This window comes from Gamsiella multidivaricata (genome assembly GCF_025024155.1).
Source record: "Gamsiella multidivaricata strain RSA 2152 chromosome Unknown BC939scaffold_105, whole genome shotgun sequence".
Taxonomy (NCBI): Eukaryota; Fungi; Mortierellomycota; class Mortierellomycetes; order Mortierellales; family Mortierellaceae; genus Gamsiella; species Gamsiella multidivaricata.
The window spans coordinates 58,959-71,998 of NW_026251813.1; the positions used below are offsets into that span (position 1 = coordinate 58,959).

A 13,040-nucleotide genomic window follows, 5' to 3' on the forward strand; every position below is an offset into this window, starting at 1 on the left:
ACGAACTTTTTTTTTTTTTTTGTGGCTTGAAATAACAACATTGGATGTTTGATAAAGTTGGTGGCGAAAGTAAGGTTTATTCGCGACGCGCACGTTTCACAACACCAGCGTCTGTTCTCCCACGACCTTTCTTGGACCCTCTTGTGGCAGTACAGGGGAGCTGCCTCGGTTCTCGACCAAGGGGAGCCATGCCATCTGAGGCCGATACCCCAGAGTCTTGGCATTGCTCCACTGTTGCACCCAGTCCGGGACATAGTTAAAAATGACATGTCGCAGGAGTCGCTCTGTCCATGTCTACAAAACGATAAAGAGACATTACTGTCAGGATTCCTTGGGCTTCGAATCTGTATGTCCTCCCCGCAACCGGTTCTCATATGTTTGTTTATGGGTTTGCCTGATGTTTTACCTGGCCTGCTGTAATCTTGGACATTGCATTACTGCGCTCGATTTCCATAGCAGCGCGATGGAATCGTTGCTGGCAGTAGCTTTTAAAAGCGGAGTTAATGCTGTCCGGGGGTTTGTCAGGCATGCTGAACAAGCAATTGGCAAGTACAACTACATCCTGCAATGCATTCACTGCGCCTATTGAGAGAAGAACAACGCGGTTAGAGAAGCTGTCCAATCACCCTCGATGTTCATAAAAGTACTTAGATCCATACCCACGCCGGCACCAGGAAGCATCTACAATGTGAAGAATAATAGCACACAGTGGTGCGAGCATGATGAGTATGCATGAACGACACGAAAGTAAGAGTTCGACAGCCTCTACTTACCTTGTGGCATGCTATAGATGATTCATAATGAGGTGTCTCATAAAAGCCTATCAGTAAACAGCACTATAGGAGCATCGATAACTGTGCGCACACGAATACAGGCGCAGTTCATACGCACCATCACCGATAAATACCGTTCGACTATGGAACCACGTCTTGAACATCTTTTGTTCGAGAAAGACCTTCGAGATCATATCCTTGGGCGTCGCATCAAAGATTTCAGCCATATTGCTTCCCCATGGACATGGCTTGTCTCGATACAGGTCCAGCATGGTATCGTTTGCATGAGGACCCCATTCCGAGTTTCGGACCTGATGCTCTTCTGCCTCGGCCTCTGAGAGTTGGATGCTGACGAACCAGCAGACTTGATTGTCCGCAATACTACCAACACCCCACTAGTGTTATGAAGAGAAAACGAGAGCCGAGAGGCTCATGAGATTCCTGGGAAGTTCGATAAACATTCTCACAATATTGCGTGCAGTATCGCCCGGGATTTCACCTACGCTGCTACTGTCATTTCTCAGCATATGCGAAAAATGCGAAAACTCATCCTTCAACTGAGGATACTTGTCAGGACTCTGAGGGCCAGCGACCCCAACCATTGTGACATAGCCGATAGACATGCGCTCCGGGTCTTCCTTGGGCAGAAGTCCCATCTTGTCCAACTGATCGTACAAACTGCGTCGCACACCGCTGTACGCACCATCAGCTCCAACGAGAATGTCGCCCTCGTATACCGTATCGTCCGAGCAATGGATGAACACCTTGCCGTCTTTTTCCTCCATACGATCGACCTTTTTGTTCAGGCTGTTCTTGTTCGCAGGAACCTGCTTTCGGAAGAGCTCATACAGTCTTGGCCTAGCGAAAATCCGACTATCATATCCTGTACTATATATGAATATTGAAAGACGACACCATGCCCAATGGTTAAGGATCACCTCTTGAACTGAAAAGAAAGAGCAATGAACATTCTGCAACATACACGGGTTTTCGGCTCTTGAGGTCCATGATCCCAAGTTTCTTCCTGTCGATTCTGTAGAAATCCACCCCTAGGCAAGGCAGCGATAGCTTTTCGAATTCCTCCAGCAAACCGAGCTGTTCAAACACCGGGATGATGTTCGCGCCCATAGTCATAACGGAGCTGTTTCAGAGCACAAAGTCAAGTTGTCAGTAGGAGTTCCCGTGGTAAACCGTGGCCCCAAGATTAGCATATGAAAGATTAAGCTGGTAGCGCTTACCCAAGAGCCCGCAGTTCCGACGCTCGCTCATAGATATGATACGGGATATTGGTGCGTTCTAGAAGAATTGCTAGCAGAAGGCCTCCAAGACCAGCTCCAGCTATCAGTACCTTGGGCAGGGTTTCTTATTTTGCATCTTCGCCTGACATATCTTTGATATCGTGGAGAAATGGCTGAGGAAGACAGAGTAGTGAATGAGTTCGAATTAATGATGAAAGGTGAATGTCGATGACATTCTGATGGAGCGAGGGCAACACGGCGGTTACACTCATGCATAATCGTTGGCCGCAAGAAGATATTGGATGCACTTTGTTTATTACATGACTGTACAAGCTGCACTATCAACGCACAGCAGCCCTTGTCTCGTGCAACTAAACAATGTGCGCCTTCTTCTCAAGAGGCCGTCTTACACCCTCCTGTGGAAGCACCTTTCCAGTGCCACGGTTTTCCGCCAGGGGCAACCAGCTGATTTGAGGACGATACTCGAATGTCTTCATGAAGCTCAATTGCGTGAGATAATTGGGCATGTAATTCAGCACCATATTGCGAAACATCCTGTCTGACCAGGACTATCCAATATATAAAAAAAGGGTACACAGTTGTCAGCTGTCGATACAAAGACCTCCAGCTCATTTCTCCTCTGCGAGTTGCAATCCTGTCCGCTTACTTGGCCGCTGATGGTCTTGGTCATGTTGCTGCTGCGCTCAAACTGCAGCTCTGTGCGAATGAAGCGTTGCTTATAGTACTCTTGAAATGCGCCCGCGATACTGCTCGCGCTTGCATCGGGCATGTTGTATATGCAATTCGCAAGCACGACGGCATCAAACATTGCATTCACCGCTCCTACAAAGATATAAAGTATGTCGCGCCATCAGTATTTCTATTACACAGACAAGAGTAGGGCTTTTTTCCCTATTATCTCACCTTGACCGGCGCCCGGAAGCATCTGTTTCAGTAATCAATGAAAATAAAAGAATAAAAGGTGTTAGCGACAGCTTGATAGGGTCAAGGTATAGAAAATGTATCTGTCCTTCCCATTAGTATTTACCTTGTGGCAGGCTGAAGGGCATTCCCATGCGATGGAGATAGGAAATAGATTGTTTAGCCTTTGGCTGCATATCGTAGACATAGGGCAGCATAGACTCTCAAAACCACTTACCATCACCAATAAGAACCGTCCGTGAGTGGTACCACGTCTTGAAGAGCTTCTCCTCGAGGAACACCTTCGAAATCAAGTCCTTGGGTGTCGCATCGAAGACGTCGCCCATCTTGCCCCCCCAGGGACAAGGTTCCTCATAGAACTCCTTGAGCATGGCATCGTTCGCTTCAGGACCCCACTCGGAATTGCGGAATGCCTGGTCCTTGGCCTCTGCAGCCGATAGCTGGGAGCTGAGCACGAAGCAGATTTGATTGCCGGGCACACTGAATACACCCCACTAAAGAAATAAAAGAACGCCATCAGTCCTCATGTCGATGCAGAAAAAGTTGGCCTACAAACATTTAACACTATCCAGCGATGTGATCCAGCCCACTTACACTACGAGCATCAGGTCCGAGAACTTGTGAGTAGTGAGAAAAGTTGTCCTTCAGTTGCGGATACTTTTCTGGATTCGGCGGGTTAGCGACACCGACCATGCTTACAAATCCAACCGAAAGGCTTTCAAGGTCACTCTTGGGAAGGATGCCCTTCTCATTCATCTTCTTGTACAGATTTTGGCGTACCCCGCTATAGGCACCGTCTGCTCCGACAAGGATATCTCCCTCATAACTGGTGTTGTCAGAGCAATGAATGATAACCCTGCCTTCCTTTTCTTCGAAGCGGAGTACCTTTTTGGCGATGCTGACCTTGTTGACAGGGATCCGCTTCAGCATGAGGTCGTAAAGCTGTGGCCTTGCAAACAGCAAGTTCTCGTTTCCGGAACTAGCATGTAGAAAATAAAACGAAACGAAACACGAGATACGATCAATGGGATGTTACAAAGCGAGCTAATGTTTGTGGCCGAGTCAGTGTATGTAGCCGAGACATTTTGTGGACGCTCTGAACTTACGCTGCTTTATGCGACGACAGATCGATTGCACCAATCTTCTTCATGTCGCTGCTATACATATCTAGGGACCAACAGGGCAGCGAGAACTTATTGATCTCCTCCATCAGACCCAGCTGCTCAAAGACAGGAATGATGTTCGGGCCAATAGTCATAACAGATCTTTTGATAAGAATGTAAATCGCGTGAGATTTCTCCTGTAAACAACCACCCACCAGACAAATACGAAAGAAATGTCTCGTTACCCAAGAGCGCGCAGCTTGGTGGCCCGTTCAAAGATATGGTAAGGAACACCGATTTGCTCCAGCAGGTTGCCCAGCATGAGGCCACCGAGGCCGCCTCCGACGATCAGCACGCTTGGGACAGGTTTTGGTCCAAGGCCTGTTGCTGACATTTAGCGATATGCGAACTATGGGATTGTTGAGAACAAAAGAGAGAGGAGGGGGGAAGGGGAGGAGGAAGGAGGAGGAGGAGAAAGACGGAAGGGATGGCGATCCTGAGATGCAGATGAGAGAAATGTTACAGATGAGAGAGGAGTTGCAATGAGGGCTATGGAGCCGATACGTGGCATATATCCCGACTGACTGCAGACAACCTATTCTTTCCTTCCCAAATGTCTACGAGGAATAGACTGCATGCAATGTATGCACGACTATCCCTCAGCTAGTGTCGGGAACACAACATAAAACGTGCCTCTGCAGATCGCATCCCGCTGTCGACAGCAGCACCCTCATTTGAGATGTCCTATTTTATGTTTATTTTTGCTGTTGTTTTCCTAACACATGCATGTGTGGATGCATGCATGTTAATGAAAACTTCACGGCCAAAGCATGAGAGAACGATCAGTGTGTTCTTATGTTTGTGGAGATACACACCCCGAACTTCGGTTTTCCGTGAGTGTCATGGAAATCAGGGACCTGCGCTCGATACAGACTTTAATAGACGTAGAGTGTAGACCATGGACAGTACTTCAGGGTTCGTTATATCCATGTCCATGGAAGCGAAATGCTAGCGTAAAAACATATTCGCCTCCTAACTATCCCGCAGAAATAAATAAATAAAAAAAGAATGAGAGCGTTGCCTGTTGCTTACGGGACCGGTGCAGCAATACAACACTGTTGGACATGTTGAACAGGCAGTCTGTGAATTGTAGTATACTGAAGGATAGTCTAAACGAAAAAACATTATCGATGATAACGTACACCCTCCTCGCTAGCTGTGCATGGACACCATCTCAGTACTAAAATGAATTGAGATGCTTACTTGCCGCAAGAAAGCTTCACACCCTTCCCACTGTGTCGATTCTCAGCTTGCGATTTATGGTTTTCAAAAAAGAAATCATTTACCAAGGCTGCGCAATAGACTCCAAACCAAAGGAAGTTTCCCGAACAGAAGCCTGCCTCCTTTCTTCCCATCCACACCCCTCCACACCCCTCCACCCACCTTCACTCTGCTACAAAACAACTCGCTGAGAGCGGGACGCACCGACCCGGACGACATTAACGCCTATTCCGGCGAGAATGCGCGCCAGCGCTTACTTTCACTGACCGTGGTATGAATCTCCGTCTATAACTCTGATAATATGCCCGCTGACATCGTTCCGCCGCCAACAGACCGCAGACCAAGTTTAACTATGCGAAGTAATTAAGGTTACTAAGGCACCGCAACTACGCTAAACAGATGAGCACACGTTGAAAAAAGCTGCTGCTCATACCAAGTACATCCCACTCTGGTAGGTTCCTCATCAGCGGAAAGCAGGCGCGGCATTAACGGCGCTAGTCAAAAAGGCAGCTTTATACTTTGCACTAAATAGTGTCCAAAGCTCATGTGCATGTGAGATATAGGATACTACTACACATGGCTTTTGTTTCAACACTCGGACCCTACATACAACCATAGCAGTGTAAGAAATGCAATGCGACATTAAACGCGCATTTCGGCTCTCAAAGGTCACTCAACCATTGATATCGAACTACTCAGCAGGTTGTTTTCACGGCGCCATAAATGCACACAAACACGACAGCATAGCTACGGGGGATAATGTCATCCCATCGTTCATCAGCAAACGACGTGTAAGGCGTATTCGAATATATTCAGGCCAAGATGAGATCTTACACCCCCATCAGCTCGAAAGGCTGAATAAAGAGATAGAGTTCCATGAGCGAAATAAACCATTAAGAAGACTTGCAAAGCTGATAACCTTGCAACTGTTAACTCCAAAAACATATCTGTCTTAATGGATGCCCTATCGACGAAAGCGGATATTGCTCAGGCCACATTACTGTGTGAGCATGTCGGGGTACTTGTGTGTGCAAAGGCATGGCATGTCGAGTGCTGCTTTTTTTGCACTTCAGCCTAAGCGGCAACCGCCTCTCCAAGGTAGCAGCCGATATGAAGGTATGGCGCCAGATTCATTCTCCACATACTCACCTGCTTATCTGTCGAGGACCCTGCGGCTCGCAAATCCATTAATGAGACGCTTTTACACAGAGTACCTATCCATATCTGCGAACGATACCTATCCGCGTAATCGATTGAAGCATAAGGGTCGATAGTCTGCTCATTTTACATAAAATCGGTCCTTGTTATGTGTCTACAATCGGTATCCGCTGCAGTGTCCGCATGCATTTGCGCAAGGGAGAAAGAGTTCATGAACAAGTATGTGCAACATGGAGAGGAGGCGGTCCGGGAGGTTTGAGACCGTATGGCCCCCAATCGCTAGATGATGGCGTACCGGCACCTTTGGGCCTATGGCGCTTATTTCATCTGTAAATACACAGAACAAATAGATCGATGACCATGGCCATGACAAAGGCTAAATCTAACGACGTTGCTTAAGAACCATGCACGGCTCCAGCTGACGTTGCGGTATGGCTGACGCTTGTGTCTAAGCATGACATCGGTCTTCATGCGCTCTCCTATCAAGGAGGTCTCCCAAGCACAATTTATCCGAATCGAGGCAGGTTTCCTCTGCATCAGTCTGAAGCAGATGTGGATACACTCTCTTGGGCTTGTCGAATATTAACTCAAAAGGGGGCAGCCCTATCACGCTTTTTTTCTCTCCTGCTAACAGATAAAGTCCCCTCATTCATGTCGCGTCCATTTCACGCTCAGTACGGGTCCACTTCGCGCCCTTTAAATATATTGTTTATAAAAGAAGTCTGACTATAGTGTCTAATAAACTAACTACCTGTTCTGGTACGTCTCCTCCTTCTACTACCGTTGCTGTCTCTCCCGATGTGCTGTCATACTTTTTGAAGCTGATATTGAGCCAGCATCACGCCTTCCTATCCTTCAGGCATGTGCTGAAAACAGCAGTCAGTCCTCGCCAAAGCCCATCGCTCCCACTTCTCAGCCCTCTCCCTCTTGAGCGACGTGAAAGACCTCCTCCTTCAGATACTCCACACTATTTACGCCGGAATCTTCGCGAATGGTCTATTGATGCTACATTCTCTAAAGCAGGCAGCGGCTAACATTCACTCAGCTTTTTGTCTATTCATTTGTCAAGGAAACGTTTTGCCGATGCTATGGATGAGCTCGAATCCACTGAAGAGTTCTATCTGAAAATGTTCAGAACACTGGTTGACGCGTCAAGTCGGCGAAGACGCGTCGATCATGATGGGCAAGGGCTGATGGCTCTGCGATACAGCACATGTACTGGATAAGTGCGAGTATAACCGCTGGTTGTCGATGCAAGCCATGGCTGTGCAAACCTAAGGTGAAGAGAGGGATAGAAGACTCTTTCAGAGCGATATCTATGTTCTAGGGACAGCTGTGCTAAAAAGCCTGAAGGAGCATTCCCATTCTAGGCCATGCTAGGCTGCAGGGACATGACGTACTGTTCCTAATAGCTGTTTGCGCAATATGGCGACAAAAGAAAAGGAAACAGAGAAAGGAAACGAAGACAAAGACGAAAGAAACAACATGGCGATGCGTCCAAAGCAACAAGCTCCGCACCGCTCTCGTTAGCACTGCTGGCATCTGTGTATTTGTTATGTGTGATAACTGTTTATTTGCATTCAAGTCGTCCTTATTCGGCCGTTTTATTCAATCGCCCTGCTCAGCCATCCCGCTCGATCGCCCTGAGCGCGTCCCGCTGCCGTTCCAGTGCCATCCCAGCGCCATCCCAGCGTCATCCCAGCGCCATCCCAGCGTCATCCCAGCGTCATCCCAACGCCACTCTGGTGTCGTCGTACTCTCATCCGGCGCCGTTCAGTGCCGTCCGGTGCGCATCGTGCTCGCGTTGTTGTGTTTGCAGCCATAAAGAGAGAGAACATGCAAAAGAGGAAAGAATTTGCTAGCTCTGCAGACGCAACTTGTCAACATCACACAGCTTGTGAAGACATGCCAACTTCCACAACCCATCCCTCTTGTTTTGCCTTGGGGAACTGAGAATCAGCAGAACAGAAAGAAACGAGAAACAAACTACATAGAAAAGGACAGCGAGCTACCCATCCGGTTTCAAACATCCGTATTTCCATCTTGGCGCTCAAGGAGCACACAAGAACATGATGTGGGAACGGAAAGAAGAACAACAGTGTAGAAAATTGTGCAAATATAGGATGCCGCTCGCTGTGAAAATATCCCAACCGGTATTGCGTTTGCCATCTACCCAGTGTGCTGCGCCGTATGGGCTCAAAAGAAGACCCCAGCACACTATACTCATGAGCAGAAGGAGTGGTGCGCTTGCATGCTGTACATGAAGCAACAAGGGGTAGTGCATTACCAGAGTGGGCGTGTGTCGTTGTGTCACTAAATGGAGCACTCGGGGGGTCATTGTTGGATCGTGGCTCTAAGGCCCTACCCTCACCCCGCACACATTAAATGATGTGCGACATGCCTAATGCTTCATCCTCCACAGCGTGAGGAATCCACATGTAGTTCAGTGGTAGGACCCGTCGCACTGCGCCTGGCTGCCGTTGTGCTGCAACAAATCTTCTTCAAGCCGACACACACGAAATGGCACTGATACTAGCTGCCATACTCTATGCATTTATAAAGCACACCCACGTATACACGTGAAAAGGGGTGGAATAAAGGTGCTCTGGGGTCCCCCGCCTTAATGACAAAGCTCAACAAGTGAGAGGGGAGTGGGTTGTGTGCAAGGGAAGGTAGAGTGGACGCGTCTTGCCTACCTTGTGAGGGTTTGTTGTGGGAGTAGAGATGAGAGAAGTGCTGCTCTGTCAAGGGACAAAAGGAAGGAGAGGAAGGAGAGGAAGGGCAGGGTAGGGTATGACCGAGCAAGGCCAGCTGGTCAGTGGACGAGAAACAGAGGTGGAGTGCGTGCCAGGAGGTGCAGTGGCAGTAGAAGTGGGTGCGGCGGGTGCAGTGGTGGCAGAAGTGGCTGTGGCTGTGGCTGTGGTTGTGGTTGTGGCTGTGGTTGTGGCTGTGGCTGTGTTGCCAGCTGGCGGGGAAGGAAAAGAGGAGGAGCTTTGTAGTTCTGATTGCTTACCGCGCTGGTCTACTTACTGTGGTGATCTTGTCCGCTGCGCGCAAGATAGTGAAGAGTGCAGAAGAGAGTGAATAGTGCAGAAGGGATAGTGGGAGGTGGGAGGTGTGAGGAGTGGAGAAGAAAAGAGAAGAAAAGAGAAGAAAAGAGAAGAAAAGAGAAGAAAAGAGAAGGAAAGAGAAGAGAAGAAGAAAAGAGCTGTGTAGTCAACAAAGATTTGGGGCACGTGCGGTGGCTGTGTCTGTAGTTGGTGGCAAACCCTGCAGGTATCCCACGCTCTTATTCCCTCTCTCACTAAGCGGCTCGGTAAAGGTAACGTGAGAGTGCTAATCACAATCGCGCGGAGAACCCTCAGCCGAATGCATGGGGACACTTCGAGGGTCATTTATCTGTGGGTTGGGCCTAAGCAGTGCCAGCGCGTGGTTACGAGGTGATAGGAGGTGCACTCATGTACGCTGTGTGCTCATGTCTGTTGCGTAGGTGGGAATAGAGTTTAATATCTGTTTTTCCTTGTAATGCGTACTTTGTTTGAGCATCCTACTCAACCTTTACTATTTATTCTAGTGACTGACAGATCGAAGGAGCACCAGAAACTTCGGACGATATGGTAGATCGGGTGGTCGCTACTTTATCATCTAGTTATAGTGTCACCCCCACGACTGATACTGTCAAAGTATCGCTACCATTGCCATGGATGATATTTTATGTGCTTTTGTAGAAAGGCAGCATGTGTCCTGCTCTCACGCGTTTTCTGGGTAGCATTTGTCCATTGGTCACTCTTTAGGCCTAAGTACAGGGGCCCACCTTTTTTAAGCTATCGAGCCTTTAAACGTTCCATTTGTATGGCAGTAAGAGAATAATGTGGTTCCTCGATGAATAGTGCCTTCGTCTGGCTGTTGTTCTCTCGCTAAATGCAAAATATCTCACCGAAGATATATTTCGTTGTATTTGATTTTCCGTAGATTGTAACACAGTTTAGCAAAGCGAGTAAACAACAGCAGCCGCTTCCTGTTTATGAATAGACCATTGACTGAAAAAATGCCTGTTGACTCTTCCAGAGCACTACGGGTTGTCTGCGAAAGGTCCGGTTCGTGAAGCGGCGTGTTTCATGGTGAATAAACTTCTTCAGTATCCTTAGTATCATGCTTTGTATGCCACTCGGTCTCGCTCCACGCACTCTGACTACTCTGCAGCCATGGACTCTGAACATTCTCAGACCAGCTGTCGAAATGTTGTCCTTGATTATCCCATCCTTCCTCCTGCTGGCACTCTACCAGCGACAAATGCTTTTCGTTGTATGGTTCCGTCTCGTATTGATCGTCATCGTTGTATTCGTTGCAATCACTACCCGTAGGATCCAATGTGTCGTGTAACGCATATCTCCGCGCATCCCGTTCATCCCATTCCTTCCAAAATGCGCTCTCCTCATCGTACCGTATCTTGTCCTCCGCGACATCCAAGCGCACCAGTGAACTCGTTCCCAGGATTCGAATAAATTCAGACCGCCGCTTACACCGTTGCCGTACATCCAAGGAACCCCAAAGGTCCTCCAGATCGAGAACGCCAAGCTCAATTTCCGATTCTGGAGTGCTTTCCTTGTTGTCCTTGGCTTCAGTCGCCCCGGAATCCTGAACCTGTCCGTTTTGCATACAACCATTTATCCAGTAATCGTCGTAGTAGTCATCCTCTGTGCGCTCGAGTGGCGGCCTTGGGCGGATACGCGCGATTTTGTCGTGAAGAAACTCCAGAGCCTCCTCATCCGTATGCACGGTCTCGTAGGTCGGGTAATCGATCCTCGAGAACAGATTGTAGAACTCTTGTGTCCCTGATTTTGTTGTTTCTGCCGTTTCTGCTATGGTTGCCGATGTTGCTGTAGGTGATGGGGAATCGTCTCGCGTTAGAATCGCAAACTGCGTACAGCATCCGACTGCAGGATCGCCATGCGAGAGCATCCCTACTCCTGTGAATGAAACGTTGTAATGGCATTCTTTGGCTGCCTGCTTGCACCTATCAAGTCATGAAGGAAGAGGCCATCAAGGCATAGGTCAGTAAAAATCGCCGTGGTTAATTATCTTGAGCTGACAATTGGTACCGATACGCGAAGCACCGTACCAATCTTCAAATTCCTGACGCGTCCATTCGAATCGATGGTCATCGTTACGGAACACTGCCTCGGGTGTGCCGTATTTGAGCTGTGGAAAGTACACGTTGAACTCTGCATTGGGAGTGGAAACGATGACTAGCTTTGGCCTTAGTTTACCAAGCACGACGCCCCAGAACTGTTCCAGCACGTCAGGATCCAAATGTTCCACCCTGGTTACACACGGTTCATGAACAGGAGACAACATTTAGTATTTCTCAACCAACCATAAAGAGGGGCCAATCGAAAACCAGGTAGCATTGAAAGGGTGACATTACACCTCAAGACACGCTAGGGCATCGAATCCGATCATTCGGCTATCTGCTTGTGCGACAGATCCATGGTATATTTCGATCGCCAACTTGTTCACTCGTAGGTTCGATCCGAGCTCATAATCCTGCGGTTGGCATGCATCAGTCGCGAGGGTAAGTCGACTCTCATCCATATCCACCCCGGAGAGGCGTGTAATCGGATGCTCGCCGCTCGACTCCCAGATCAAAAAAGACATCAGTGCAGCCTCACCGCATCCAAAGTCAATGACCTGTACGACGCAAGTCGATGTATTGAGTGTAATGACATTCAACGGTTATTTTCTCGCTATCTCAAGCCTGCGGAAGAAATGTTGGCGTACTGTGGAAGAAAAAACAAACAGCAAGGTCCTTACAGATGTCGCATGGTGCTCGTCAATGATACGCCGAGCAAGGTTTCGTCGCTGTTGCCATAGTGGCGGGAAAAACAGAATCTCCTGCGCACTCTCCCCTTGCTCCTCCAAGCTTTCTTCTGACAAACCGGCTGACATTGCGATGGCTGATCAAGGGTTGGTGATGTGATGAGAGGAATGTCGCTGAAAAAAAAAGGTACCACATCAAACAAGCTCTCAAATGTTGGTAAAATAGCAAAAAGAATTCGCGTCAACAGCAGGATTTGAACCTGCGCGGGAGAACCCATGAGATTTCTAGTCTCACGCCTTAACCGCTCGGCCATGTTGACCTTTTTCGGTGTACTTTTAAGAATTATAAGTATCAATTATTATATTCTCTAAGTGCACATTCTATAGTTGCACATTCTATAATTGCACGATCTTCAACTAGGCCCGATGGCTCAGTTAGCATACTGGTCAGGGCACCTCCCTTGTAACGCGAAGGGACCAGGTTCGAGCCCTGGTTAAAGCACAGTAATATGTGCTACGCATAGAAATTTATTTGGAGCATGAGTTGGGCGTACTACCCCACTTCAGTTATGTGGGTTTCCTTTCCCCGGCGACCCCCACATTGAGTGGCACTACCCCATGTACTCGTTGTGGGTTTCCTTTCCCCTTCCTTAACGCTTGACAAAATGCTCAGAATAAATTTCGCCCTTGCGCTAGCCTCCGGACTTCGAGAGGCGCTGGTTCAG

General features: G+C 48.3%; 5 protein-coding genes, 1 non-coding gene and 1 pseudogene across 7 annotated transcripts; 1 reads left to right on the forward strand and 6 right to left on the reverse strand.

Annotated features, from left to right (window-relative positions):
* Positions 1–6: 6 nt before the first annotated feature.
* Positions 7–2,307, reverse strand: BC939DRAFT_467178 (uncharacterized protein). Its single transcript, XM_051557740.1, has 7 exons — positions 2,012–2,307; positions 1,756–1,914; positions 1,277–1,661; positions 892–1,168; positions 774–784; positions 660–681; positions 7–582 (listed from the first exon to the last, which is right to left on the reverse strand). The coding sequence occupies exons 2-7, from the start codon at positions 1,905–1,907 to the stop codon at positions 383–385; spliced, it is 1,047 nt and encodes a 348-aa protein (XP_051407098.1). The 5' UTR covers positions 1,908–1,914; positions 2,012–2,307; the 3' UTR covers positions 7–382.
* Positions 2,308–4,586, reverse strand: BC939DRAFT_467185 (uncharacterized protein). The gene is made up of 7 exons (XM_051557741.1): positions 4,302–4,586; positions 4,060–4,218; positions 3,548–3,932; positions 3,171–3,447; positions 3,060–3,070; positions 2,936–2,957; positions 2,308–2,854 (listed from the first exon to the last, which is right to left on the reverse strand). The coding sequence occupies exons 1-7, from the start codon at positions 4,448–4,450 to the stop codon at positions 2,544–2,546; spliced, it is 1,314 nt and encodes a 437-aa protein (XP_051407099.1). The 5' UTR covers positions 4,451–4,586; the 3' UTR covers positions 2,308–2,543.
* A 3,836-nt stretch (positions 4,587–8,422) lies between these two features.
* Positions 8,423–9,594, reverse strand: BC939DRAFT_467187 (uncharacterized protein). The gene is made up of 3 exons (XM_051557742.1): positions 9,526–9,594; positions 8,669–9,236; positions 8,423–8,628 (listed from the first exon to the last, which is right to left on the reverse strand). The coding sequence occupies exons 2-3, from the start codon at positions 8,831–8,833 to the stop codon at positions 8,518–8,520; spliced, it is 276 nt and encodes a 91-aa protein (XP_051407100.1). The 5' UTR covers positions 8,834–9,236; positions 9,526–9,594; the 3' UTR covers positions 8,423–8,517.
* An 894-nt stretch (positions 9,595–10,488) lies between these two features.
* Positions 10,489–11,688, reverse strand: BC939DRAFT_19869 (uncharacterized protein). Its single transcript, XM_051550592.1, has one exon. It carries the CDS (start codon positions 11,455–11,457, stop codon positions 10,612–10,614), a length of 846 nt encoding a protein of 281 aa, XP_051407101.1. The 5' UTR covers positions 11,458–11,688; the 3' UTR covers positions 10,489–10,611.
* Positions 11,536–12,489, reverse strand: BC939DRAFT_467189 (uncharacterized protein). The gene is made up of 3 exons (XM_051557743.1): positions 12,310–12,489; positions 11,924–12,186; positions 11,536–11,818 (listed from the first exon to the last, which is right to left on the reverse strand). The coding sequence occupies exons 1-3, from the start codon at positions 12,442–12,444 to the stop codon at positions 11,551–11,553; spliced, it is 666 nt and encodes a 221-aa protein (XP_051407102.1). The 5' UTR covers positions 12,445–12,489; the 3' UTR covers positions 11,536–11,550.
* A 65-nt stretch (positions 12,490–12,554) lies between these two features.
* BC939DRAFT_t175 lies at positions 12,555–12,635 on the reverse strand. The gene has a single exon. It is a non-coding gene; the product is annotated as a tRNA-Ser (tRNA).
* Positions 12,636–12,744: 109 nt separating this feature from the next.
* BC939DRAFT_t174 lies at positions 12,745–12,817 on the forward strand (annotated as a pseudogene). Its single transcript has one exon. The product of its transcript is annotated as a tRNA-OTHER (tRNA).
* The last annotated feature ends 223 nt before the right edge of the window (positions 12,818–13,040 follow it).

Excerpts from the sequence above, each read along its gene's own strand:
- BC939DRAFT_467189 (XM_051557743.1), bottom strand. The coding sequence starts at position 12,444 with ATGTCAGCCGGTTTGTCAGAAGAAAGCTTGGAGGAGCAAGGGGAGAGT. Across the intron at positions 12,187-12,309 it reads ACGAGCACCATGCGACATCT|GTCATTGACTTTGGATGCGG; the intron begins GTAAGGACCTTG and ends TGCGTCGTACAG. Across the intron at positions 11,819-11,923 it reads GCCCTAGCGTGTCTTGAGGT|GGTGGAACATTTGGATCCTG; the intron begins GTAATGTCACCC and ends GTGTGTAACCAG.
- BC939DRAFT_467185 (XM_051557741.1), bottom strand. The coding sequence starts at position 4,450 with ATGTCAGCAACAGGCCTTGGACCAAAACCTGTCCCAAGCGTGCTGATC. Across the intron at positions 4,219-4,301 it reads ACCAAGCTGCGCGCTCTTGG|ATCTGTTATGACTATTGGCC; the intron begins GTAACGAGACAT and ends TCTTATCAAAAG. Across the intron at positions 3,448-3,547 it reads TCGGACCTGATGCTCGTAGT|TGGGGTGTATTCAGTGTGCC; the intron begins GTAAGTGGGCTG and ends TTATTTCTTTAG.
- BC939DRAFT_19869 (XM_051550592.1), bottom strand. The coding sequence starts at position 11,457 with ATGCTCTCGCATGGCGATCCTGCAGTCGGATGCTGTACGCAGTTTGCG.
- BC939DRAFT_467187 (XM_051557742.1), bottom strand. The coding sequence starts at position 8,833 with ATGACCCCCCGAGTGCTCCATTTAGTGACACAACGACACACGCCCACT. Across the intron at positions 8,629-8,668 it reads CATACGGCGCAGCACACTGG|CGAGCGGCATCCTATATTTG; the intron begins GTAGATGGCAAA and ends ATATTTTCACAG.
- BC939DRAFT_467178 (XM_051557740.1), bottom strand. The coding sequence starts at position 1,907 with ATGACTATGGGCGCGAACATCATCCCGGTGTTTGAACAGCTCGGTTTG. Across the intron at positions 1,662-1,755 it reads CTCAAGAGCCGAAAACCCGT|TACAGGATATGATAGTCGGA; the intron begins GTATGTTGCAGA and ends ATTCATATATAG. Across the intron at positions 1,169-1,276 it reads TGAGAAATGACAGTAGCAGC|TGGGGTGTTGGTAGTATTGC; the intron begins GTAGGTGAAATC and ends TCATAACACTAG.